This window comes from Ictalurus furcatus, chromosome 26, assembly GCF_023375685.1.
Source record: "Ictalurus furcatus strain D&B chromosome 26, Billie_1.0, whole genome shotgun sequence".
NCBI classification, from domain to species: domain Eukaryota; kingdom Metazoa; phylum Chordata; class Actinopteri; order Siluriformes; family Ictaluridae; genus Ictalurus; species Ictalurus furcatus.
This window is the reverse complement of record NC_071280.1, coordinates 2982876-3010453: the sequence shown is the minus strand read 5'-3', so window position 1 is coordinate 3010453 and position 27578 is coordinate 2982876. Positions and strand designations below refer to the sequence as shown.

General features: G+C 41.1%; 1 protein-coding gene across 5 annotated transcripts in view; it reads right to left on the bottom strand.

Annotated features, from left to right (window-relative positions):
• Positions 1-45: 45 nt before the first annotated feature.
• The window catches only part of fn1b (fibronectin 1b), a 35848-nt gene continuing 8315 nt past the window's right edge, over positions 46-27578 (bottom strand). For 2 of the 5 annotated variants that reach the window (XM_053615133.1, XM_053615134.1), the window contains exons 9-48: positions 26414-26590; positions 25664-25816; positions 24232-24360; positions 23786-23926; positions 21087-21199; positions 19961-20129; positions 18942-19118; positions 18515-18643; positions 18076-18165; positions 17794-17988; positions 14781-15062; positions 14431-14697; positions 14143-14237; positions 13711-13879; positions 13530-13616; positions 12859-13050; positions 11869-12147; positions 10467-10655; positions 10172-10261; positions 9815-10081; positions 9530-9646; positions 9274-9447; positions 8318-8473; positions 8095-8214; positions 7145-7300; positions 6922-7041; positions 6424-6693; positions 5942-6129; positions 5689-5779; positions 4797-4976; positions 4609-4698; positions 4212-4400; positions 3933-4022; positions 2760-3205; positions 2417-2555; positions 2112-2273; positions 1709-1834; positions 1243-1349; positions 1004-1096; positions 46-857 (exon numbers count right to left, since the gene is read on the bottom strand). In XM_053615133.1, coding sequence (XP_053471108.1) covers positions 780-857; positions 1004-1096; positions 1243-1349; positions 1709-1834; positions 2112-2273; positions 2417-2555; positions 2760-3205; positions 3933-4022; positions 4212-4400; positions 4609-4698; positions 4797-4976; positions 5689-5779; positions 5942-6129; positions 6424-6693; positions 6922-7041; positions 7145-7300; positions 8095-8214; positions 8318-8473; positions 9274-9447; positions 9530-9646; positions 9815-10081; positions 10172-10261; positions 10467-10655; positions 11869-12147; positions 12859-13050; positions 13530-13616; positions 13711-13879; positions 14143-14237; positions 14431-14697; positions 14781-15062; positions 17794-17988; positions 18076-18165; positions 18515-18643; positions 18942-19118; positions 19961-20129; positions 21087-21199; positions 23786-23926; positions 24232-24360; positions 25664-25816; positions 26414-26590 — 6482 coding nt within the window. In that variant the 3' untranslated portion in view covers positions 46-779. The remainder of the gene's footprint in view (positions 858-1003; positions 1097-1242; positions 1350-1708; positions 1835-2111; positions 2274-2416; positions 2556-2759; positions 3206-3932; positions 4023-4211; positions 4401-4608; positions 4699-4796; positions 4977-5688; positions 5780-5941; positions 6130-6423; positions 6694-6921; positions 7042-7144; positions 7301-8094; positions 8215-8317; positions 8474-9273; positions 9448-9529; positions 9647-9814; positions 10082-10171; positions 10262-10466; positions 10656-11868; positions 12148-12858; positions 13051-13529; positions 13617-13710; positions 13880-14142; positions 14238-14430; positions 14698-14780; positions 15063-17793; positions 17989-18075; positions 18166-18514; positions 18644-18941; positions 19119-19960; positions 20130-21086; positions 21200-23785; positions 23927-24231; positions 24361-25663; positions 25817-26413; positions 26591-27578) is intronic. The other 3 variants (XM_053615135.1, XM_053615136.1, XM_053615137.1) reach the window with 2 other exon arrangements.

Below are 27578 nucleotides of genomic sequence, written 5' to 3'. Positions count from 1 at the left end.
AGCCTTCTTTGCTCATATTTATCAAGGACATAAAGCACAAATGCATCAACGTTATTTGTAAAACTTTATTTAAAAACAGGAATTTGACAGTAATGAAGACTTTGGCACCAGCAGGACAATTACTTTGTTAACTGCATGTGATGAAAACACTTGTGGGTCCAAACGGATAAATAAATCACAAAACGTTCGACAAATCAGGACAGATCAGCAAAATCATGTGTCGATCTAAAAACAGTGCTGGCTCTGAGCGAACTCGTGCCATGGGAGAAACTAACTGAAGAATTAAAAAAGCTCAGTGTGCTAAAAGCTCATGTAACATTCTCACAAATCAGTGCTTTATTTCTTATATTATTTGTGCAGATTTATAGTTAAGGTTTTTAAAAAAAATAATACTGGTAGAGTAGATTTCTTTCATTTTATTCATTTGTACTGAAATTGTCAACATTTGTGTATGTTTTAAAGCTTAATGTTTTATGTTCTTTATTTAAAAAAAACAAAAAAATAAACAGATGAAAGCCAATCTTATGCCTGAACGACAGCACATCATATGCCTGAACGACAGCACAACCAATTAAAAGCAGTGAAAATCACTATGGCATAATGTCGGCTTCTCTGATTGGCTGAGAAGCAGTAGCGGTGATTGCAGTAACCAATAGGAAGGCTTGAAGGCACTAGGGGGGTTAGTACAGTCTCACAGATGTTACGTGTTGGATCAGAGCCATGTTAACAGGAGGGAGGATTGGGGGAGGGGGAGGGGGAGGTGAAAGTCAGGAATCCCTTCACTCTAACGGGTTGGGATTGGCCACGGCGTCGGCCAGGATATCCGGCCGGAGACACTCGATTGGGCAGTGGATATTCTGGAAAGAAAAAGATGACTGGCATCATATATAATGCAGCAGAACTACAGAGCGTAAACATTTCAATATACATGACCTGCTATTTTCCAGGTGTTGCTTACAGCAGTGTGCTAAATTTTTATTATTTTTTAAAATCCAAAACGTACCACTTTGGCGATACCATCTCCGTAGCGAACCGGCTTCAGCAGATGAGTATTGATCTCGGTCCCGGGCTTTTTGCAGTTTTCACAACGCCAACCCTGATGCCAAGCACACACAAACACAGACATTAATGAGAACATACACCTTAATGTACACTGCCCCAAAAAAGCCTCAAACACTTGGTATTATTTAGAGCATAAAAACATGATCATAGTCATGCATAAACAGTGGTGAATGTTCACACCTGCTGTCCTCCGTAACAGATGCAGGTACAGATCGCACCGAGATACTCCTTCTGCCACTGGTTTCCCACCTGGTACGTCTTTCCTTCATCATAACACGTCGACTCATCTGCAAATGCAAAGGACAAGCGTTCCTGAACTTCTCTTTTGATTCACGTGACTGTATTATTAATGGTGCAGTAATAATTTTTTTTTCAAAATCCTTTACAAATAACCTGGATTTGTGATATGTAGACCATGCTAAATAATAACACAATAAGCAATAAATGGTCTTAGCAAAAGTGTAATAAGTTGCTGAGAAAACCCGGTCTGAAATGCATGTTTGTGTTTTAGAGACACTCGCACACCCTTTAAGGGCCACAGGATATCCGTTTGTGAATGTGGGTGGGATTTGTTTCAATGTCAAACCGTAAAAATGTTTAAAGTAACGTAATGTAATTTCTCTTCCGAGGAAGTCGGAACACTCACGTGGCTCGCACTTGAACTCTCCCTTGCCGTTGCCGAGGCACGTGCAGCTCATCATGTGACCGTTTTCTGCTCGTCTCTCCCACCGCTCACCGATGAGGTAGTTGTGGCCGTTGTCATGGCACCACTCTGAGTGACAGAACGCAACATCACGCAAAACACACAGAACACTTTATCAGGGTCCACTTCACGTTTCGGACCTGGGTTCAGGGTGCAGTAGGACATCTTTAATGTTTCTGGAATGGTTTTATGGTCATTTTAATAAAAACACATTTTATTTACATTATGTTACTGCATCGTAAGATATAAGAGCCAATCATGTTTGATGATCTCTATCTAGAACTTCTATTTAGAATTTGTTTGTAGCGTAATTTCATCTCAGTTTGAAGTTAATTCGTGTACATACTGGAGGAGTCGCATCGGAAATGGCCGCTGCCCAGGCCTAGGCACCTGCACCACAGCTTGAAGCCGGTCTCGGACATGCGCTCCCACTCGTCCCCTATGTTGTGATGAGTAGCGGTTAAGGTGTCGTAGCATGAATCGTCACTGGCTGGAACTCCTGCTGGATCTGACGGAGAAATTTCACGTGTGAAATACAATCTGATGAGATTTTTACATTGAAAAATGTGATTTGAAGAATTTTAATGACTAAAAAATGATAAGGATTTTAAACACCGAGCTATTTACTAACGGACATGTTTTAGCTTGTACCTGTGTTACCGGCAGTGATGACCTCGTCGAGGATTTTGTACTTGAGCGCGTCCTTCAGAGCCTCTACGAGGACGCGGTACGAAGCACCAGATGTGAGGCCGATCAGCGTGGCACTGGTGGACGTGCTGGGAAGTTGCAACTGCGACCAAACCGCAAGTTCAACAAACAGTTCATAATAATGTGTAGCTTTTTTTTTTAACCAAAAACTCACCCATCGCATGCATCATGAAGTACCACCCAAAAGCTAATGAGGTTCTATAACAGCACCTCACATTTCATCCAACTGTATTTCTCATAAACAACCAAAAGTCCAGATACAGTGTGTTCTTATCGGCTTGCTCACCTGGAACATCTTCTCGTTGCGTTGTGTGACTGGATGACAGGTCACAAGGTAGGCTTTGCTCTGCCTGAAAGGTTGCCAGCTGACGGTTGTCTGAGTCTGAGCCTCCTGCGGCGTCCCAGTCTTATTTTCTGGAAAAGTGAAACCGTGAGCGTTTCGGTCGCTCAGCTGCACCACCTTGGGCACTCGCGAGCCGTCCGGCCCCGGGGCGGGCACGTAGATGAGAGTTTGGCCCGTCCCGGGGACGTAGGGGTTCGGTCGGTGCCCGCTGTGAGGCAGAGTGGGTTGGTTGTTGTATTCGGTGTACTCCATGCCCTGGCCGCCCTCGCCTGGTCTCGGCTGCACAGTCGGACCCACCACGTTCACCACGATGTCGGTCTCGGGCACATCCAGCGGACCGAGGGTGTTGTGGCGCGGAGGTATAGGCAGCGGTAACAGCAGCGATTCCTCTGAGAGCAGAAAAGCCGCCATTAGTAGCAAAGCGGGAAGATGAATGAAGAGATAAAACAGCGGCTAACGGTTAGCAGAGATCCACCCGAGGAGAAAAGAATGGTTCAGGAAATGCCACATAATGGGAAATATATTGTTAAAAACAGTGTAATATGAACCAAATTATTCCTGGTGGTTGCTAGGGTGGTTGCTATGGTGTTTAAAGTGGTTGTTCGGGTGTAGGCGAGCGGGGCCAGTGCAGTTTAAATGATCTTCAATGTATGACAATTACATACAGGAAGTCGGTGGCTAAGACCTTACAGAACATTAATTTCAATGGGGACAAAATCAGAATGTGAATGGCTGTTATAATTTTATATATTAGATTAAAAAAAATATTTTTCTCAGTTGTGAAACAGAGATCCAGGCGTTTCTCCTTTTAGGATCTTAAGCGTCGCTCACCGCAGTTTGCCTCCATTTAAAGGTAAGATTACATTTTATTTAAAGCAGAAAAATCAATAGCATCGCACATGTAGTAGCACACACAGAACTGTTAGCGTTACAGTAGCCGTTGTTGCTAGCTTTAATATAACAGAGCCGGCCGTAATGCAGAGGCTAACAGTCATCGTGCTAGCGGCTCAAAACGTCTTTTTTTTGTCTGCTCTTACCACTGAGCAACAAAAAAGAGGGAAAGGAGTACACCTTTATTACAAATGTGTGTGTGTGTGTGTGTGTGTGTGTACTTACGTGTTCTGGCCTTGCCCACCAGTGGTGGACTTCTCAGTGTGTTCTGCAGAGCGATGATCTTAATGATGTACACAGTAGCTGGTTTCAGACCTACAATCACATCGACACCGAGCACTAAATATCCTCACGAGACAACATCAACACACACTTTACACCAAACATCTGCTTCCATCACCCTATATCACATCTGTATGGGAATATAGAGAGTATTGGTATAATATCGTGTATTAGGTGTTTCATATATTGAAATGGAAAACCATGTAGAACCAGTTTACGTACCTGTGATGGTGGCATAGTTGGTGCCGGCGTGTGGGCGTGGCGTGAGCTCACGTGGGCTGCTTCCTTCTTCCTCGTAGGTGATGTAATATCCTGTGATGTGGCTGGTGGGAGGCTGCCAGTTAAAGGAGATGGAGGTCGGAGATAGAGCCTGGAACCTGAGGTCAGTGGGGGGCTGGAGGGACGAACCGACTGGGGAAAACACACACACACACACGCTGAGTCAAGAACATGGACAACCAAATGAGATTTCTAGCACTGAAGCTTATAATGTTTTGGTTTTGAAATTTTGATAAGGAAGCTAGTTATGCTTTAAGATTTTTTTTCAAATGAGTATTTATTAGGAATCAAATGTGAAAGCTGTGTGTGTGTGTGTGTGTGTGTGTGTGTGGTATGGTACTTGTGTTGGTGCTGAGGGTGAAGGGTGCGCTGCGTCTGTCTCCGTTCAAGGTGTAGATGTTGATTTTGTAAGCGGTGCCAGGATGAAGACCTGAAACACAGTGTGTGTGTGTGTTCTTATTTACTTTTAGTTACTTTAGTATTAACATAAGCAAACTATCCCTTTAAATGAGGAAAAAAAAACTTTACCTGTAATTACGGCACTGCGATGTTCACCTGGAATCTCCTTCCTGATGGTTGGATAGTTTCCTGATATAGGCGTGGCCTCGATTAAGAAGCCTGTTATCGGCTCGATCTTGGCGCGCCAGTTGAGCGTAATGCTCGTGTCCTTCACTTCGTTGATGCGAGGGCGCCGTGGAGGGCTGATGTCTGCCGAGCCAATCAGAGACAGGTTAAATGACTCTTAAGGTTAAATGTTTCACACTGTTTACCCATGTCCACTTCCCCTAGTCATTTCCCTTCTGTCACCTTCTTAAAGCCTGTTGTATTAGCTAGTTAGGAAGCCGATATTACCGGGTATATTGTTTATCAGACCTTATAAAACATTTCAAACATTTCAAACCCTGTAAAATGCTTCAAGTCCACATCTCACAGTGTTTCGGTGATGTAGGTTTCTGTGTGTGAAATCTGATGTGTAGTATTTCAATCCAAAAACTGAAATCATTAATCGCTCAGAGATTTGATCCTATCAAAATGTTCCATTACTACAGGTCAGTAATATATATTTTGTGAATTATGTCCACGAGGAGGTGCTACAACACAATAAAAAAAAAACTGTCACAATTCCCCAATCTGGTATGCTTTCTCTACACCAAAAATCCTAAAAAAAACAAAAAACCGAATAATAATAACAGAAAATGACCTTGGCTTCAAACAGCCAATCAAATTAGCAAATTATTTCTACTCTAAACGAACAACCGAACACATTTGTTAAATGTTTGAACTTATCAGCTAATCACTGCAAATCATTAGGGGGTCTATCTGAAAATCAGTGCTTGGCCCCTGGTGATTACCATTTTATTAATGTTTACTAATATTATAGTTATTGACATGAACAGCATTATTATATAAACTTCTTCACCTTCGCCGGCTGTAGTGACCTCTCCAACGAGCGGTGGACTGCTGACCGAATCCTTCAACGCGTACACGTACACCTCGTACACCGTGGACACCTGGAGACACAAAGCAGTAAACAGTTCTACCTTGCGTATATAAACAGTTTCGACCTTTCGTGATTGGAAACAGTCTGTGCGTTCAAACGAATGAGTTCAACTGGATCAGGTATTGTAAAAGCTTTCACTTTTTAAAAATTATTTATTGATTTTTTTTCATACCAGAAGTCCAGTGACGGTGACCTGCATGGAATCGGGAGCTACATTCAGCTCTTTCGGTTGCGCGATGTTGTTTTTGGGCTTCACGAGGACACGGTATCCATTCAGCCTGATGCCTGGTGCCCTCCAGAGCACCACAAAGGATGAGGGGCCCACGTCTCCAAACTGGATGTTGGTGGGGGCGGGGACAACTGCGAGGGGTGGAGTATATAGAAAGAAACGGTTATTAAGTGACAGATTGTTTTTCTCTAGTGTTGAAGACTTACAGTGGTGTGTATAACTTTTTATTTTTCACATTGGTGAATTATTATATGATGTCTGTTTTGAATCATAATTTGCTAGAAAAACTATTGGAGGTACTATTGTAGGTAAGTGTTTGCTGCGTCATAAAATATAAAAGCCAATCAGGATCCAGTATGTAAATGCCTGCCGTGCAACACTACCAGGAGACTAATTTGCATATTCTTTGACACGGTGTGTCTCACCGGTGGTGTGTGTTCCCGCCAACTCCGCGGTGGCACCCCGGTCAGTCGTGGCGATCACTCTGACGCTGTATTCGGTTCCGGGTCTCAGGTGTTGGAGAAGCACGTTGTCGTCATTCCTGCTCGGCGCTGGACTCCACTCGCGTTCTCCGGTCTCTGGGCTTGAGTAGAAGACGCGGTACGAGGTGACACGACCCTGTGGGGGACGCCAGGACACGCGCACCGAGGAGCTGTCCACATCAGAGAACGTCAAATCTGTGGGACTGTCCGTTGCTAAAGATCAGAGAGGGTGAAAAAGTGTTGAACTGGGATAAACCTGGGTTTTTTATTTTTTTTACTTGGCGTATTTAATGTAGTGTATTTATAGTCACGTAGCCCTGTCCACCATGGTTCTCTTTTAAACTCTGAATCTATTGGCCGTTGACCAATATTACGGGCTTCCTTTATCCGACCCCACAAACACGACGCTTCTTCCAAATAAGGTCAGGTTTGTCTACTCACGCTTGATGGTAGTTGCTCTCTCCACCACCGGTGTGCTCTTTCCATCACGGCCGATGGCATACACGCTGATTACGTACTCCACCGTCGGCACCAGACCCGTTATTCTCAACTCTGTCTGATCTGACAACGTGGAGAAGGAAAGTACTTTTCAGTTTCCTGGATGACTGTTACTCAGCATGAAGACTAGTAATTTTTTGTGTGTGTTGTATCCGCTGAGACTCACCTGGTCCCACCTCCTTGGAGAAAGTGGGTCCCACTCCATTTTTGGGGCTCCCAGTGACCCTGTAGCCAGTGATTGGGCCTCTGGCAGGACTCCAGCGCACCACGATGGCCTGGTCCTGGATTTCAGTCACGTCTAGATCTGAGGGAGATGGGACGCCTGGGAGAAAAGAGACAAGAGGACAAAATCACAAAATCACTTAGAACGTCGTGCTAAGCCAGTACTATTCTGTATTAACACCATTTCTGGATCAGAATTAACCCATGATTATTTAGTAATACCTCTGTATCCACTGTTTATCCTGTATTTACTCTGTTCCTCAGTTTGATCTCCGTTTTTGGATCAGTATTAAGCTGTATTAACTTTGTTTCTGGATCAGTATTATTCAACATTATTCTGTTCCTGGAGCCATGTTATTTAATAATAATTCTGTTTTATCCCGGATTTGTATTATATTCTGTATTAACATTCCTGAATGACCAATATTCTTTATTAATGTCGTTCCAGGCTCACTTACTTCATCTGAAGCAACGCTTTCCTGCATTAGTATTATTCTTTATTAACGCTGTTCCTGGATCAGTTTTAATCTGTATTAACTATATTATCTGTATTATTCCTTATTAACGCTGTTCCTGGATCAGTTTTAATCTGTATTAACTATATTATCTGTATTATTTCTTATTAACACTGTTCCTGGATCAGTTTTAATCTGTATTAACTATATTATCTGTATTATTTCTTATTAACGCTGTTCCTGGATCAGTTTTAATCTGTCTTTTTTTTTTTACTTGGCATATTTAATGTAGCGTATTTATAGTAACGTAGCCCTGTCCACCATACTTCTCTTTTAAACTCTGAATCCATTGGCCATTGACCAGAATTACGGGCTTCCTTTATCTGACCCCACAAATACGACGCTTCTCGTCCAAATAAGGTCAGGTTTGTCTACTCACGCTTGATGGTAGTTGCTTTCTCCACCACCGGTGTGCTCTCTCCATCACGGCTGATGGCATACACGCTGATTACGTACTCCACCGTCGGCACCAGACCCGTTATTCTCAACTCTGTCTGATCTGACAACGTGGAGAAGGAAAGTACTTTTCAGTTTCCTGGATGACTGTTACTCAGCATGAAGACTAGTAATTTTTTGTGTGTATTGTATCCGCTGAGACTCACCTGGTCCCACCTCCTTGGAGAAAGTGGGTCCCACTCCGTTTCTGGGGCTCCCGGTGACCCTGTAGCCGGTGATTGGGCCTCTGGCAGGACTCCAGCGCACCACGATGGCCTGGTCCTGGATATCGGTCACTTCTAGATCTGAGGGAGATGGGACGCCTGGGAGAAAAGAGACAAGTGGACAAAATCGCAACTGGCTCTTGTAGTTAAGAACATCGTGCTAAGCCAGTACTATTCTGTATTAACACCATTTCTGGATCAGAATTAACCCATGATTATTTAGTAATACCTCTGTATCCACTGTTTATCCTGTATTTACTCTGTTCCTCAGTTTGATCTCCGTTTTTGGATCAGTATTAAGCTGTATTAACTTTTTAGCTTATTAGCTTATTAGCTGTTTCTGGATCAGTATTATTCAACATTATTCTGTTCCTGGAGCCATGTTATTTAATAATAATTCTGTTTTATCCCGGATTTGTATTATATTCTGTATTAACGTTCCTGAATGACCAATATTCTTTATTAATGTCGTTCCAGGCTCACTTACTTCATCTGAAGCAACGCTTTCCTGCATTAGTATTATTCTTTATTAACGCTGTTCCTGGATCAGTTTTAATCTGTATTAACTATATTATCTGTATTATTCCTTATTAACGCTGTTCCTGGATCAGTTTTAATCTGTATTAACTATATTATCTGTATTATTTCTTATTAACGCTGTTCCTGGATCAGTATTATTCTCTAGACATTTACATTGCTCCTGAATCTTTGAATGTTCTGTTTGAACTCTGTTTCTAGAGCTGCCTTATTCAGTGTTAATATTCTATTCCTGTATTAGTATTATTCTGTCTTTACTGTCCTCAACTGTATTATTCTGTATTAGACTGTATTATTCACTGTTTACTCGGTTCCCGGATGGGTATCATTTGGTGTTCGCGTTATTCTGTAGTAATAGTCACCGTGGCTGCCGGTGCGGTGTGTGATGATGGTCGGTGTGCTGGATGCTGGACTGTCTCCTCTGCCAGTCACTGCGTAGATGGTGACGGTGTAATCGGTGCCCGGCTGCAGGCCACCGATAGTGGCCGTCGACTCTGTACCCGGCACGGTGAACTCCTGGCCAGAGCCGTGCTCTCCTGTGGATCCAAACGTCAAAATGTCATACTTTTTTTTTTATTAATTCAAATCCCTATTTCGCGCACACACACACACACACACCGGTCTGTTCATGTTTGATCCTGTAGTAGCGCACTGGAATAGCAGGAGCGTCCCAGGAGATGGTGATGCTGTTCGGGGTGGATGAGGTCACCTCCAGGTCAGTGGGAGCATCCGAGACTAGAAACATTATAAATGTTATATTTATATAAAAACATTAAAAAGTTCTAAAAAAATAATATCTCAATTCAAGTGGCCAAAATATAATATGGCAATAATAAAATAAAATAAAATAAAAATAATAAATAAAATTAAATAAATAAATGAGTGTGTGTGTGTTGTGCTCACTGGTAGCCTGCGTGCCGGTGAGAGGTTGGCTCTCCTGGCGGCCGCTGACGGCGTAGATGCGCAGCGTGTACAGTGTGTTGGGCTGCAGGTTGTTCAGGGCGTAACGCGTGCGGCTCGGTGGCAGACGTTCCTCTTGACGCCGCCCTCCGCTGGTCGCCTCGTACGCCAGCCGGTAGCCTGTGATCGGGGCGCGCGGGGCCTGCCAGTTTGCCGTGAATGAGTGTGTGAACACATCGGAGAAGACCAGGCCGGTGGGAGAGTCGAGATCTGAGTGAAGCATAAAGATCAGCACTCCAATATGTTAACTCCATTAGGACTAAAAAAAAAATCAGTTCGAGATATAGAAACGAGACTCACTGGTGGTCTGTCTGCCCGTGACCGGGGTGCTCTCTCTCTGGCCATACACACACGACACGCTCACCACGTACTCAGTGACGGGAAGCAGGTCTACACAAAGCGAGAAAGGGCAAAAAAACCAAAACAAACAAGGAACACTGTGATGGACATCCAACACAATACGGTGTATATAGCGTGACATACGCTAAATAAAATCCCACATATATTAACTTTTAAATGCATTTTATTTACATATTAGTAATGTTATTATTATTATTATAATAGCTGTTGTTCTAGAATACGAAAATGGCCGTACGTTGGAGGAGGTAGGTGCTGGTTGCTCCGCCCACGTTTACTTCTTGAATGTTGTCGTCGTCGTTGCTCGGGTGATAGCGAATCACAAAGCGGCTGATCTCTGACTGGCGGACCGAGGGGCGGGTCCAGGAGAGGCGCATCGAGTCTGGACCAACCTCACCGAATTTCAGGTTGGTGGGAGCCGGAACACCTGAGAAAGAGTGTTCAGGAGTGCAACCTTATTTCAGCGAATTTCATCTCCAGGAATAAACCAGGAAATTGAAATACCTGCACACTGAAAATAAATGATAAATAAAATGTAAAACTAGCCACGTAGTAATTACGTTCTGATGTGTACTAGTTAACTGTGTATTAATTACCATGTACATCACTTTTACGTGTACACGTTCATTTCTTTTACTTACTGTAATAGGGAAGTAAATACATAACGTGTTCATATAAATTTTAACTTATTAACTTTTTTTTTTAGCTAAGTAGAAACTCAAATGTTTCAAAACACCATTCGATTGCATGCGTAATCAAGTTCCAGCGTTTCTTTCTTGTCTTTATTACGTATCTATTTATATAAAAACTTAAACTAAAACCGAACCCTCGTTTCCTTTAGTCCAAGGTCATCCCAAAAATTTCGATCAAAACCCTGCATTTTACATCTAATATTAATCTATACTCTTTAATCTGGATTTGAAACATTTTTACCTTTTGTTGAAACCAAACACATTTGACATCGCAGTGAACCTCCTGGTTTGCTATTTACTCCAGTTTTGTCAGCGTCAAAAACCTTTTGTCTGCGTTTCCAAACATTTAAAATGTATATCGCTGATTGTGTTTGATGTCAATATGAAAACATTTTGGGTTCAATGTGAAAGCAAACTTAAATAAATAAATAAATAAATAAATAAATAAATAAATTTTTAAAAAAAAGAATTAAACTAATACTTGCCTCAAATTAAATTAAAAATCGAAATCTTTACATTTAAACCAAATTTTAACTCTTTGATTGTATTGATGGAGTTGTTTTTTTAAATTTATTCGATTTAAAACCCGAATATTTCATTGTGTAATTAAGACCAAATTTGAAATTTTCAATGAAATTCCAAACATTGTTTTCTATTTCAAATCCTTAACATTTTCATATTTGTTTGAATTCCAATTTGAATTATTTGTATTCCCAAGTCATTTGTGTTTTAATGAAAGTTTGCATTTTAAACAAAATTATGTTTGTAAAACATTTTATATTGTATGTAAAATAGACTTCTGATCATTTCTTTTTGTTTTAAATAGCTAAACCACTGATTTAAATCAAATTCCAACACCGAGTTTGCGTTTTTTAAAAGTTGTTTTTTTTAACCAAACGACCCGGTTTCCCCGCTGTACCGCCGCTTAGCACGTTAAATAAAATTCACCAGCTTGCGTTTGCTGCGTGATTGTTGTTGGCTCGCTCTCGCTCTCCTCCGTGAGCGTGATGACGCTGATGTGGTAGTCGACCCCGGGCTCCAGCCCCCGAACCGTATAAAAACCGGTGCCCGAATCCAGCGAATCCTCCAGGATGGGCAAACTCTCCCCGGCGGCCAGTACCGTGACGCGGTACCCCGTAACGGCGGCGTGGTTTAGAAGCGTCCACTGAATCCCGATGGTGGTGTCGGTGACGTTGACGTAGCCGAGGTCGCTCACCTTCGGCACGTCTGGACCGAGTTCGTTCAGAAACGTGAGCAGAGGAGAGAACAGATCATGATCATGCGCTGATTAGAGATTTGATTGAAAGAGGAAATTAAAACTGCATGCGTGAGATTTGAACTGAATTCAACAAACAAACAGTGCTTACATTGTAAATAACTACAGATACGACATACACACGGTGTGAACAATTACAAGAATGATGACCGGCAATTAAATGTTATGCAATTAATTAAGATCATATTTAGTGCAGAAAATGAATTAAGATATAGAGGCAGCCAGAATTACAGACTTCATACAGAAGTGATTGACAGCTAATCAATAGCTACAGTAATAATAATAATAATAATAATAATAATAAGTAAAGATAGAAACGTTAAGGTTTAGAGAAAGACGTCTGTCAAGTTCTCGCAATAATAGACCGGATATTTTAGCACCATCGTTCAGTCTCAGAGAGAAGACCACATTCCGCCATCTTGTTTTTGTTTTTTTTCACGCTTTGGAAACATGGTTAAGAAATGTGGAATTAACCCCCCTGATGGAAATTTATATTATAAACAAAAATTCTAGCTAATTGTAAGTAAAATCTATTCACCGCAATTATTAGCAATACAAACGTAGTTAACATTGTGCTTCTGCAACACTGTTATGTTACGATTTCCTGTAAGGAATAACGCTAGCATAACCAGAGCCTCCGCATGACGACGATCGGTGACTACCTTGCGTGATAACTGAGGAGATGGGTTCGCTCTCGATGTGGTTTTTAACGGTGTAGACGCTGACATTGTACTCAACACCAGGGCTTAGGTTCTCCAGCGTGCACGAGGTCTGCTGGCCTCGAACAAACTCCTCCAGGGAATTTGCACGCTGCCCCGAGGTGGGCGTACACGTCACCCGGTAACCCGTGATGTCTGAGGATGGGGAGGGGGTGGGGATAAAAACGAGTAAGAAATATAAGATATAAATAAAAATATAAGATAAAAATAAAGCGTGAACTAAATATTTCTTTTTTAAATGCGAATGAGAATAGCAAGAGACAGAGGGGGAAAAAATGGAAAATTGAACATGAAAAAAAATGAATAAAAAATGTAAAAGGGGGGAAAAATTCTGCCAAAAACTGTTTTTAAGGGATAATAATAATAATAATAATAATACAAATTGCCCGAAAAATAGAAATGAAAAAATTAATCGGATCATGTTTTTAAGCCAAAACGTTACTATGAAATATTTTTAAAAATAAAAAAAGAAATTTAAAAAAGTTTACTGTGCTTCTATGACAAATTCTAAAAATAAAAACAAACAAACAAAAAAGTTCTGACTGCATTTCTAAACGTAACAAAAAAAAGATTAAACATCCACAGTAACAGCAGACACACAGGTGTGTATTTACCGGGCGTCGTGCTCTCACGCCAGCGTACGCTGAGGTCGCCCGTGTTGGGGTTGGAGACCAGATTCAGATCGCTCGGTGGAGATAACGCTACAGAACAAACAAGGACACAAGACACGCGTTAACATTCGAACCATACGCACCTGCGCTTGTCCTACACGCTCTTCTCATCTGGGTTTCTTACGTGTCACGACGTTGCGCGTGATAGCGTTGCCCTGCTTGCGGCCGTTGATGATGGGCTGCAGGCTGTAGGTGTACTCCACGCCGGGGGTCAGGCCTGAGATGTAGATGCTTCCCGAGTCGGAGGTCACGACCCTGGGAGCCTCGCCGCCCTGACTGGGCTTCACCGACATCTGATTTAAACAAATCAAAACATGGTTCGAGTTGTGTCAACACTGTTGCTCGGCAACTGGGAAACAGCACATAACAATGCATATATGCTAGCTAATGAACAACACTAATCATTTAGCTAGGTAAGACCTTGTATACAGGCAAAGACCATGTGACAAATGTGTAGAGAAGATCAACGTTTTCCTCAGATGTGTTGGTTAATTCTTTATAAAAAAAAAAAAAACGACTCTGCAACTAAAATTCGAACGTGATGTTGTGTATTTACCCTGTAGCTGAAGCGAGGAACAGGAGTCCAGGAGATAATGATGGAGCTGTCGGTGACGTCCGTGGAGAAACGGGGAGCGTTACCAATTGGCACAGCTGAGCAATGGGAAAAAAACAAACCACAAGACATGACACGAACTGACTCGCAACACAAACGTTTACATGCTAATTCCACAGAGACTGCTCATGGCTAAAAGAAAGTAACAATGTTCTTTTCTCAAGGTGTTTGGAAACGGAAGACTCTCTGGTAGCTAGCATAGCCTCCCCTGGATGTTCATTGAGAACTCACTGGTAGTGACGGTTCCGGAGACGCCCTCGCTCAGTGTGCTGCCGTGCTCTGAGTGCAGTGTGACGGTGTACGTCGTGTCAGGCTGCAGGTTCGGGACGGTGTACTGGGTCTCTTCGGGTCGGATTCTGAGCAGCGTCGGAGAGGTGGAGTCCTCTGTGGTTATGTAGAGGCGGTAACCGGTGACACGGGCCTGCGGGGCGGACCACACCACCAGAACAGTGTCTTCTGTCACGTCTGGGAAGCGCAGGTCCGTAGGAGCGTCAGGTCCTGAAGGAACAAGAGGTCAAAGGTTAACAACGGGACTGTCTAAATAACGAATAAGTACCATACGAGAACATGTGCAGACTCACGGGTAGACTTCTCGCCCACCAGCGGCTGGCTCTCAGCTCCACCGTAGACGGCGTACACGTAGAAACGGTACAAGGTGCCGGGCTGCAGGTGTGTGATCTCAGCGTAGGCGTTGGGCGTGGTGGGGAGCGCTAGCGGCCTCTGTGTCGAGTGGCCGTCCGAACTCACGGGTTCGTAGGTCACGCGGTAGCCCGACACCTCGCTGGGCGGTCCGGTCCAGGTGATAGTGATCTTCACGTCAGTGACCTCGTAGAACTGCAGCTCGGTCGGTGCCTGGACTTCCTCTGAGGGCGGAGTCATATGAAGTCACATGAAATTATTCAGATGAACATCAACGTTAAAGGGCAATCCCAACGTGATGCTGGTATTCAGCGTGTTACAGGTCATGCTTTATTGTTTATATATGAATAGAAAAAGAAAGAAAGAAAATTAATGAAAAAAGAAAGAAAGAAAGAAAGAGAATGGAAAAGAAAGAAAGAAAAAAGAAAGAAAATGATGGAGAGCAAAAATGAAAGAAAAAAGAAAGAAAATGAGAAAAAAGAGAAAAGAAAGAAAGTTAAAACGAAGATGAAGCAAAAAAAAGAAATAAAGAAAGAAAGAAAGAAAGATATATAAATTAAAAATATATAAAACCCCAAAAGAGATCAGGGTAAAAAAGAAAAAGAAATACAGAAGAAACAAAATGAATAAACAAACAAACAAACAAAAGACAGAAAGAAATGACAGGGAGAGTAAAAACAAAAGAAAGAAATGAAATGAATGGAAGAAAATATGAAAGAAATAAATAAATACTTTTTCTTTATAGCACACCATCACGCACTCACTCAGCTGATCTAATAAGAAGTTTGAATCTCACAAAAAGACTAATCAGCGCCCCCTAGTGTATGCTGTCCAAATAACACCCTGTTCATCAACGTAGCTTTCCTCAACATGAACGCGTTTCCTCCAGAGAAGCGCGTCATCACTGCTGTAGAAGGTTCATGTGAACAGAGTCTCTCAGATCCATCAAAAACAAAACAGAACAAAAGAGATGAAGAACGAGTGATGGAGAAAAAAATCAAGGAGGCTGCTTTCCTTTCTGGAGTTTCCTCTGCAAGTGTGTGTGTGTGTGTGTGTGTGTGTGTGTGTGTGTGTTGTTCTTTTTTTTCTGGTTCCTTTTCTTGATAATTTCACACACACACACACACACACACACACACACACATACACACACGTCCTGTTGTGGCCCTATAATGCACTCCTTTTTCAGGACACTGTGAATCACATGGAAACCTGGCGCACACCGGCATGTAAGAGAGGAGTATGTGTGAGCCCAGTGCATGCTGGGAAAAAAGCTGTTACGCCTTATAGGAAATTAGTAGTTACTGCGGTAAGCATTTAAATCGGCACATGCCGAGCTTACATCATGCTTTCCAATGTGTAAAAATGTTTAACTGTTGCTCCTGGGATAGGATTTAGGATTTTAGGATTTTGGGATTTGGCCTTGTTGTTATTTAATACAGCACGGGAACAGAGTCCTGGTGCACAACGCCGCTTTTAAGAAGGAAACCAGTTTTAAAGCTGCAAAAGTCAATTTATTTTATTTCCTATTTGTATGAATTACCTCAAAAATATTAAAAATTAAAGCATGAACCCATGCGCAGAACTGTGTTACAGTCCAGAAAGGAGTGCAGGAAAGGAACAAAAAGAAAGAAAGACAGTTAATGAATGAAAAACTGAAGAAAGGATTCGAAAGGAAAAAAAAGGGAGGGGAGTAAAATGAAATATAGAAAGAAGGGAGAGTAAAAAGGTAAGAAAAAAGAAAAATTAGAGGGAACGAAAGAAATAAAGAAAGTAAATGAATGAAAAAGAAAGAAACAAAGAAGGAAAAGAAGGGAGAATAAAAATGAAAGAGGAAGGAAAAATTAGAGGGAAAGAAAGGGAGAAAGTAAAAAATGACAGAAATAAGAAGGAAAGTTAAAGGAAAATTGAGGAAAACAAGGAAGAAAGTAAAAAAAAAGAAAATGAATGAAAAAAATTAAGAAAGAATACAAAAGAAAAAAGGGAGGGGAGCAAAATGAAAGAAAAAAGAAAGACAAATAAATCAGAGGGAAAGAAAGAAAGGAGAGAGCAAAAACAAAAGAAAAAGAAAGTAAATTAATAAAAAAAAGAAAGAACCAAAGAAAGAAAGAAAAATAGAGGATAAAAAAGAAAGAAAGAAGGGAGAGTAAAAATGAAAGAAAAAGGAAAAATTAGAGGGAACAAAAGAAAGAAGAGAGTAAAAACAAAAGAAAAAAGAAAAATAGATGGTAATAAAAAAGAAAGGGGGAGAGTAAAAAAATGAAAGAAATAAGAAAGTCAATGAATAACAGAAAGAAAGAAAGAAAAAAGAAAAATTGAGGGAAACAATTAAAGAAAGAAATAAAACGAATGAAAACTTCTAAGAAAGATTACAAAAGAAAAAAGGGATATAAGAAGAAAGAAAGAAAGAAAGTGTTAACGAGTGACAAAATGAAGAAAGAATACAGATGAAAGAAAAGGAAGTGTGTATGTGTGTATACCTCCCCACTTTAATCTTCAGAATTTATTTAATGTGTTAATGGTAATTAGAGTATATGTTTTCTGTTTAAGAGACCAGTTACTGTGAAAAAACTTGTTGAAATGGAGAGAATAAAGTTTTTATATGCATTTCTTTCAGAATTGTGGAATAAATTATTATTAATTTAAAATAAGATATAAAAGGCATAACTATCGGTTATCTGTATCGGCCGATATCACTCTGAATAATCGGTTATCGGTATCGGCTGAGAAATTTAGTATCGGTGCATCTTTAGTGTATATGTGTTTGTATGTCTGTGTGTGTGTATGTAGGTGTATATGTGTGTGTGTGTGTGTGTGTGTGTGTGTGTATATGTATGTGTGGGTGTGTGTATGTGTGGGTGTGTGTATGTGTATGTGTGTGTGCGTGTGTATGTGTATGTGTGTGTGTGTGAATGTGTATGTGTGCGTGTGTGTATGTGTGTGTCTCTCTCTCACCGGGCTGTGACTCTCCGGCCGTATGGACCTGCAGCACCACTGCTTCACTCTCCAGGTTTCCCTCCACAGCGAAGATACTGACGTTATACGACTGTCCGGGCTGGAGGTCAACCAAGGTCACCGAGGTCACCGTCTCAGGCAGGTTCAGCTCAGTGCTGCTGCCTTCAATGGACGGGGTGTACACCACACGGTAACCTACACACACACACACACACAATAAAATTCCAGTCTACAATTACGGATAAACAGAACCCTTCTGTAATAAGTGAGCGCAGAACGTACCGGTGATCGGCGCATGTGGTTTGGTCCAGGAGATCACGATGGACGTTTCTCTAACCTCCGTAACTCGGTGATCGCTCGGCGTATCGGGAGCTGACAATCACAAACACGATTCCACACAGTACACGTTAGCCTCTCTCACGTTAGCTGCTCTCCTCAGACATAGCGCACATAGCTACTGTAATTCACGAGCTAACCGACCGCTAACTCGATTCCAAAACGTTACATCAGAAAGCTAACTGACTATCTTCCTTTCAAACATGACAGTTCGCCGGTTTCAGTTCAGCTGCCTAACTGACAGCTAGCACAAACAAAACTGATTGGTTTGGACATTCGAAGTAGCATAGTAACGCTCTAGCTAGTAGCTAGCTTTGGCATCTAAAACTGAAACCTCCCCCTAGTGGAAGGAGGTCTAAACGACAGCTAAATAACTGAGCCGTACCAGTGGTCTGAGTGGTGGTCAGGATGAGGTTTGTGTCTCCTTCCGGCTCGACTTCGTAAACCTGGACGTGATACGTTCGGCCTGGCAGGAGTCTGTCGATGTTCACCGATGTGCTCGTGCGTGGGAGATCTGAAAAAACCATCAAAACCCGGTGAAAAATACAAGCCGATAAACTGCTGTCAGAGTAGCATTTTTTTGTTTTTGATACTATAACACTAGTTTGTGTGTTAGCCTGTTTACTATAACGCTAGCTTGTGTGTTATCCTGTTTCCTATAACGCTAGCTTGTGTGTTATCCTGTTTATTATAACGCTAGTTTGTGTGTTAGCCTGTTTACTATAACGCTAGTTTGTGTGTTAGCCTGTTTACTATAACGCTAGTTTGTGTGTTAGCCTGTTTACTATAATGCTATGAAGCGTTATCATTACCGATCACCGTGGGCTCAGCTCCCTCCTCAGAGAGTTCGTACTGCACTCTGAACCCGGAGATGGTCTCAGACGCCGACGTCCAGGAAACAACGAAACTGCTGGACGTGATCTCGGTGATGGATTCAGACGTGTCCAACACTCGAGTGGGCTGAGTCGTCACACCTTCTGTAGGAACCACTGGAAATGAAAAATGCAAAAGGCTTAAACATGCCGTCACATGTTAACAAGTTTACTGGAATGGCTAGTTGACTATAATAGTACTTCTGGGATTAGCTTATTTCCTATAATGCTAGTTTGAGTGTTAGCTTGTTTGCTACAGTGCTAGTTTGAGCGTTAGCTTGTTTGCTAAGGTACTAGTTTGAGCGTTAGCTTGTTTTCTATAATGCTAGTTTGAGTGTTAGCTTGTTTGCTACAGTGCTAGTTTGAGCGTTAGCTTGATTGCTAAGGTACTAGTTTGAGCGTTAGCTTGTTTGCTACAGTGCTAGTTTGAGCATTAGCTTGTTTGCTAAGGTACTAGTTTGAGCATTAGCTTGTTTGCTATAATGCTAGTTTGAGCGTTAGCTTGTTTGCTACAGTGCTAGTTTGAGCGTTAGCTTGTTTGCTACAGTGATAGTTTGAGTGTTAGCTTGTTTGCTATAATGCTAGTTTGAGCACTAGCTTGTTTGCTACAATGCTAGTTTGAGTGTTAGCTTGTTTGCTATAATGCTAGTTTGAGCGTTAGCTTGTTTGCTACAGTGCTAGTTTGAGGGTTAGCTTGTTTGCTACAGTGCTAGTTTGAGGTTTAGCTTGTTTGCTACAGTGCTAGTTTGAGGGTTAGCTTGTTTGCTACAGTGGTAATTTGAGTGTTAGCTTGTTTGCTACAGTGCTAGTTTGAGTGTTAGCTTGTTTGCTACAGTGCTAGTTTGAGTGTTAGCTTGTTTGCTACAGTGCTAGTTTGAATGTTAAGTTGTTTCCTACAGTGCTAGTGTAGGAAACATGGCAAAGTGCTGTGAGGAGGACAGGAAAGGGGCGTGACTTACGCGAACCGGAGGAAGTGGTGAAGTCGAAGCGAGTCACCTCTCTGTGACCGTAGTTTAGGATGCTGATCAGCTGACCCTCGTAGGTGAGGCCCGGTTTCAGGCCGGAGATGGTGTAGGAGTTGATGTGGCTGGGGATGATGACCTCTCTCCACGGAGTCCGCGTGTTCTTCTGTTCACAACAACAGCACAAGTGCATTGGGAACTCAATCTTCTCTCTCTTTCACTTTTACACTCTTCCCTCTGTTGAATCCCTTACTTTTCTTCTTCCATTCCTTCTATTCCTGCTTACTTTTTCCACTTTCGTTCTTTATTCCAATTCCCTTCTTTCTTAACCCAATCCTGTCTTTCTTTCTTTCACCCCAACTTTTTCTTTCTTTCTTTCTCTCATTTATTCCAATTCCTGTCTTTCTTTCTTAACCCCATCCTACCTTTCTCTTCTTTCTTTCTTTCATGTATTTATCCCAATTCCTTTCTTTCTGCTTCATGTCTTTCTTCCTTTCTTAACCCCATCCTACCTTTATTTCTTTCATTTCATTTTCTTTAAACTCAAATCCTTTCTTTTCTTCTTTTTTCATCTTTCATTTCTCATTTCTTTTTAATCTCTTACAAATAGCTGATGAAGCTAACTCGAATTTAAAAGAGGAAAAAGCGTTTTGTCCAACAAAAACTTCAAACACTGGCTGAAATAATGCACCTCTCCTAAACTTTTACAAAACACTCCAAGTCCTCTTTACATCCAAACTGCCTTTAATTCTCCTAACTCATGTGTGTGAAGTTCAAGGACTGTGTGCTTGTTTGCGCATGATAACACGTAACGTCCTGTACTCCTGTACCTCTATGCAAATATCTCTTTCACATGTTTGTGTACAGAAGCGAAATTTTCCCTGTCCAATTTGAGCAATAGTACAGATTTAAAAATCAGGCTTCAGTATGTATATTCTACATGGAAAATATATAAATATATATATATTTTTAAAAATGCCGGTCCAAATGCCGAACCCTGAGGGATCCCATAATAAAACTGTGTAACTACAAATACCGCACTTTCTGTGGATTTAGAGACCTGGTTACATGGGGTTGTTACATGGCATGTCAATCAAACTAAACCACGTTAGTGTGAACCTACCACTTTCCACTTGAGGATGTACTGAGTAATGTGGGCTGATGCTGGTGGGTTCCACTGGATGGGGTGCGAGTTGGGCTGGTTTCCTGTCTCCGTGATGGTCACGCGTACTGGAACTAGTGGGACAAAGATAAAGAACCGTAGATTTAGTATTAGGTTACAACAAACCTAGTCATAAATCTTTATTATGGATTCAAACTGGAGCTAGATTTGTAGTTAGCTGGTTATAAAGTCTTAAGCCGGGTTTTGCGTGACAGAAAGGTTGACCTAAAATGGATGCAGCAGATATGTTTCAGTGCGTGAGGGCCCAGAGTGAGCAACTCCAGCATAAACAGAACAGATTGGGGCCCTTCTAGACCACCTTATGGCTAGGCCCGATGTCATGCACCTCTTCTGAGAATTCTTTTTGGAGGGGGGCTCCAGGTCTCCCTGCCCCACTGAGGACGTTGCTCTGTTTCGTTGCTCCGCTGAGGGAGTCACTCTTCCTCCTTGCTTTGTTAGGGGAATTCTTTTGCCCCTCTGTCCCGCAGAAGATGCCACAGCCTCGACATAGGCATCAGCCCGTCTCCCTGCTCTGCCTCGGACACCAGTACGCCACCTGGCTTCACTTCGGCTGTCACTCTGCCTCCTTGCTCCACTTTGGATGTCACTCTGCCTCCTTGCTTCACTGGGGGTGTTCCCCTGCCCCTCTGCCCCGCAGAAGATGCCACTACAGATTGCAGCTTCGCCTTGGGAGTCACTCCATCTCCCTGCTCTGCCTCGGACATCACTCCGCCTCCTCGCACCTTTGAGGATGTCATTCAGCTCTACTCAGGATGCCGCTCCTCCCCCTTGCTTTGCGGTCTGCATCGCGCTCCCTTCTTGCTTCGTGTACAACATCGCGTCCCCCTCTGGGTTTGTGGAGGACGTCACTCCCTCTGACTCCGTGGAGAACGCCACACCCCTCTGGCTCTTCTTACATTCTCTCTTATATTTTTTCTTTCTTTTATTTCACCACACTTCTTCTTTTCTTTCGTCCTTATTTAAACTCTTTCTTTCTTTCTTAATGCCAACCTTCTTTCTTTTCCTTAGCCTCAATTCTTTTCCATATTTCTTTATTTCTTTTTATATTCATCCTTTCTTAGTTGCTATTCAATCCTTATTTGATTCTTTCTCTCTCCCTTTCTTCCCTATGTTCATTCTTTCTTAAAATCTTTCTTTAATCTTTGTTTCTCTTTCTTTTTTAATTAAGACCATCCATTTAAAAAAAAAAACATTAATTCATTCAATACCACCCATTTCTTTCTTTAAATCTTCCTCTCATTCCTAAAATCTTCATTCTTTCTTTAGCCCCATTCTCTTTCTTTCTTAAAATTTAATTCAACCCCTTTCTCTCATTCCTAAAATCTTTCATTCTTTCTTTCTCTTTCTTTCTTTAACCCCATTCTCCTTTCTTTCGTTCTTTCTTTCTCTCATATTTACTACAGTCCTTATTTACTTCTTCTCTTTCTTTCCTTCTTAAAACCTCTCTTTCTTTCTTTAACCCCATTCTCCTTCTTTCTTTCGTTCGTTCTTTCTCTCATGTTTACTACAGTCCTTATTTACTCATTCTCTCTTTCTTTCCTTTTTAAAACCTTTCTTTCTTACTTTATTATTAAACCCACATTCTTTCTTTCTTTCACCCATAACCCTTTTTTCCTTCTTTTGCCTTTCCCTCTTTCTATTCTTTCTTTCTCCATCTTTCATCCCTCCTTCTACCTCCTTTCACGAATAGTTACTTCTCAGTACTCTGGCAATGTAATGAAGTTAACACGAATTTAAAAGGAAAAAAAAAAAACAGAGAGAAAAAAAATGACCTTTGAGTTTGAGCACAGTTTGGCAGCACCTTGTGCTTCAATGTACGTCTGGACAAGGTCTAACTTGTTGAATAAACTAATCCCAAAAGTTCTTTATAACAGCTTGGTCGACGAAGATGTGAGGAAACGTTCTCCTTAACAAAACTCTGAAGATGTGATCAAAGGGGAAGATGATTGATCAGCTGACCCTTTATATGCGAGACAAACTCTGATTAACCATTGGATATGGACTCACAGCGTCAACACCTGAATAGGGTCCAAACTGTAGATCAAACGTGTTTTACGTAACGTTTTCCAGTCTCCCTCTCCTCTCTGAATCCAGCTTCCTGTGAAGCATATTTCCTGAAAAATACTGAAGGAAACTCTGAATCTTTTGTTTCGAGAGTGTCAAACTTTGGCCTTCGCTTTTAATCATTTAAGACACCAAGTTCCATCCATCAAGCAAGAGGAGTAAAACTGGCAAGCTGCTACTTGACCTAATACACTCCATTACACTGAAATAAAAATGCCCATCCCTACAGTATGAATGTGTGTATCGGATTTTTTATTTTAAAAAAAATTATAAAAAATCAGACATGTACTAATGCAGTAGTAGCTATAGAATGGGGGTGGCTGAATATTCTAATGTGCATGCTTGATTGACAGCCATCTGTACGAGACTATTAGCTTGGTGGGAGAGACGAGCGCCATCGACCTACGATTAGCTCCACCCATTTTACACAGAAACTGAAGAAACGAATGCTGGTTATGTTCTATTAACCCTCACTAGATTTTAACTTCTGTAACATAACACTTTTCCCACAGTTTCCTTTGTTTAGCTGTTATTTAGTTATTATTTTCGCTATTATTGTACACATTATAACTCACCCCTGGACTGGAGAGGCTCGCAGGCATGTTCTCCGATGCCGTTTCCGTAACAGGTACACCGGTATCGGACGCCGTGGCTCACTTTATCCCATGTCTCACCGATCTGATAGAACACTTTCGTCTCGGCTTCTTGGCACTGATCTGGAGGATTGGAAAATATTTATATTACTAAAGTGCAGATGCTCTTATTTTTTTCCCCTCGAGCTGTCAAACTGGCTGGGAAACATTTGCACTGGCACATTTTCAAAAGAAGCTCTCAAACTTCTCCTCCTGTCTGAGTCCACACAGCTGTAAGCTTTTATTCTCTAGAATGTTAGTAAAAAGCAAGAAGAAGAAAAAAAAAAATTAAACAAGGCACTTCTCAGCGCAAGAAAACCTCTGGTTGGCGTGAAAATGTCTCCAGGCGCTGGAAATGATAAAGAACACGAGGAGTGAGTGTATCTTACCGATAGCGTCGCATTTCCAGCGGCCACGGCCCTGACCGAAGCACGTGCAGTTCATCATGTAGCCCTCGTTGTGGCGCTTGTCAAACGTCTGGTCCACTTCATATGTGAGTCCGTCTACAATACACTGATCTGATGGCCAAAAACACTGTGTTACGTTTTGTTTGAATTCGAAACAATGGTGTGGCGTGAACTTCATCGTTGTTATTTTGAAGTTTTACTAAATTTAGGCTACAGTAGCTATAGTTCTAGAAATAAATATAAAAATTTGTATTATAGAAGCTATAGCTATAGAAATAAATATGATGTTTGGGTTGCAGTAGCTACAGTTATATAAATAAATACAAAGTTTGGGTTATGAAAGCTACAGTTATATAAATAAATACAAGGTTTAAGTTATGGAAGCTACAGTTATAGAAATAATTACAAAGTTTGGGTTACATAAGGTATAGTGATAAAAATGATTACTACGTTTGGGTTATGGTAGGTTCAGTTATACAAAGAAATGCAAAGTTTGGGTTATGGAAGCCATAGTTATTAGAAATAAATACAAAGTTTGGGTTGCAGTAGCTACAGTTAAATAAATATATACAACATTTGGGTTACGGTAGCTATAGTGATAGAAATAAATTCGGAGTAACTATAGTTAGCGAAATAAAAATATGCAGTTTGAGTATATGGTATCTATATTTATGAGAATAAATACAAAGCTTGGGTAACAGTTGCTATAGAAATAAATACAATATTTGGGTTATGTTATCTATAACTATAAAAATTAATACTATTATATACAGAAAGTTTAAGCTATGTTAGCTGTAAAAATAAATGCAAAGTTTGTGATGCAGCTATAAAATAATACATGAATTTTGTATTACAGTATCTATACAAAGTTTGAGTTACAGTAGCTATAGAAAAATATACGAATATAAGCTATAAAATAATTTGCAAAGTTCAAGTTAAAGGTAGATATAGACTTCAATGCATGTACATGGATGTAGTAGCTACAGTCTAGCTGTAGAAGTTTGGGTTTTGGTAGGAATGAAACAATACAAACTTTAAGCTATGGTAGCTATGGGAATAAGAACTAAATTAGTTTTATGGTAGCTATAGAAATAAATATGCTTAAAGTAGCTAAAAAATAATACCTGAAGTTTAATCTATGATAGCACTAGAAATAAATACAAAGTTTGGATTTTTGTGGCTACATAATAATATACAAAGTTTAAGCTATGATAGCAATAGAAATAAATACGATAATATACAAATAATTTTGGGTTAAGGTAAACAAAAAATACTTAGTACTTAGTTAGCTACAGAATTGAATCATGTATAACATTTGTGTTAAGGTAGCTACAAATGCTAAACAAATATTAAATGAGCTGTTTTTGTTAGCTATAGAATCAATTTAAATACAGAATCAGGTTTGGGTTTGCACCTCGAATCTGTGAGTGGGCGACGCAACTCCACTCGCCCCGGCCGTTACCCACACACTTGCAGCGCATCATGTGACCCATGGTGTCATGGCGCTTGTCCCACTCATCCCCCAGGCGGTACATGACGTCATTTACTGTGCAAATTTCCTCATGAGCTGGAGAACACAAGGAATTTCAGTGAGATTAGTGTACCGTATGTTATGCTTTTTTAATCCCATCATTTATTATTAAATTTTTTTTAAAACCAAAGTCCTATATCAGCTATGTACTTTGTGTTTGTGTGTGCATGTGTTAGATTCTGATCTCGTTCTCATCTAAATCTCAGCGTGTTCTCTTTAAAAAAAAAAAAAAGAAAGAAAAAAATCATGTAGCTCTGGCCAAGACAGCTACAAATCAGCGACTAGTTATAGCCAATTATTATGCGCTCATAAAGATTCCCTCTCATAATTACATAATGACCCTTAAATCCTGCACTCGGGTTTTGACGACCTGGACTCCGGCGTGGCTGCCTTCATGAAAAAGCTATTTGCGTCTATAAAACCAAACCTCATGGCAGAGATTCAGACAAAAAGGATGATTCAGTGCAAGAGTCTGGCTGGCCAGCTGTGTCCCATCATGCCTGTTAGAGTGTGTATTTAGTATCCAGTCTAAATCAAATATACTGCCTTTACGCAGGTAAACTGTGTACAGCCAGCTGTTAGCATCCACGTGTACCCTATACTTGCTCGTAGTTCACTGTGGACTCGGCGTACCTGCCATGGGACAGAATCCGTAGCGTCGCTCATCATCATAGTTCGCTGTAGTGCCACACCACTTCATCCCATCGCGTCGGCCATCGGCTGTGCAGTCTGTGTAATTACGGCCGTTGTACAGGAAGGGAAACTGGCACAGCGCGCCATTAGAGTTTCCACCACGAGTCGTCACCATCACTGCAATGAAAGTATAAATCTTCCTATAAGCAGCAGCTTCAAGCAAGTACTCTCCTGTTAGTAATCAGAATCCTACAGATTATATTACATTAAATGGGATTTCATCCAAAAACTAGCAATCTGGGTTTTAAAAAAAGAGTTCGAGTCAGTTCCCAAAATTAAGGGTCTATATTAAATCAAATGCTAATTGTAAGTGGGTCCAGTTGGGGTGGCATCCTAAAGATTTAATCCCAAAGCTGGAATTTTGAGTTCAATCCCAACGCTGGGACTTTGGGTTCAATTTAAAATCAGGGACTTTGGGCTCAGTCCTAAAGATGGGATCTTGGGATCAATCCTAACGCTGGGACTTTGGGCTGAATCTTCAAAATAGGACTTTGGGCTGAATCTCAAAGATAAGGAATTTGATATTTAGGTCCTAGTATAAAAAAAACCCAAACAAACAAATAAGCAAACTAAATTAGCACTTCCATTTAATCTCAAAGGTTTGATTTTTGTATCAACTTCCAAAGTTCAAACTCTGCATTAAAGCTACGAGTTCAGGTCCAATCCTAAAACTGGTACTTCAGGTCCAATCCCAAAGCTGGGACTTTGGGTCCAATTCCAGAGCTGGGTTTTTAGGTCCAATCCCAAATCTCAGACTTTTTGTCCAATCCCAATGATAGGACTTTAGCTCTAATCCCAAAGTTGGGGCTTTAGGTCCAATCCCAGAGTTGAGACTTTAGTTCCAATCCTAAAGCTGGGGATTTAGGTCTAATCTCAGAGCTAAGACCTAAGGTCCAATCCTAAAGCTGTTACTTAAGGTCCAATCCCAATATCCCATCTGAGATTCCCATCTTTTGGGTTTGGATTGAATGTACAGTCCTAGTTCAATTCCAAACCCAAAAGATTTAGCTCCAATTACAAAACTAGGATCTTTTTACCGATTATACCCAACCAAGACCTTGGTTTCAATCCCACAGATGAGAGTTTGGGTAGTATTCCAAAGCTG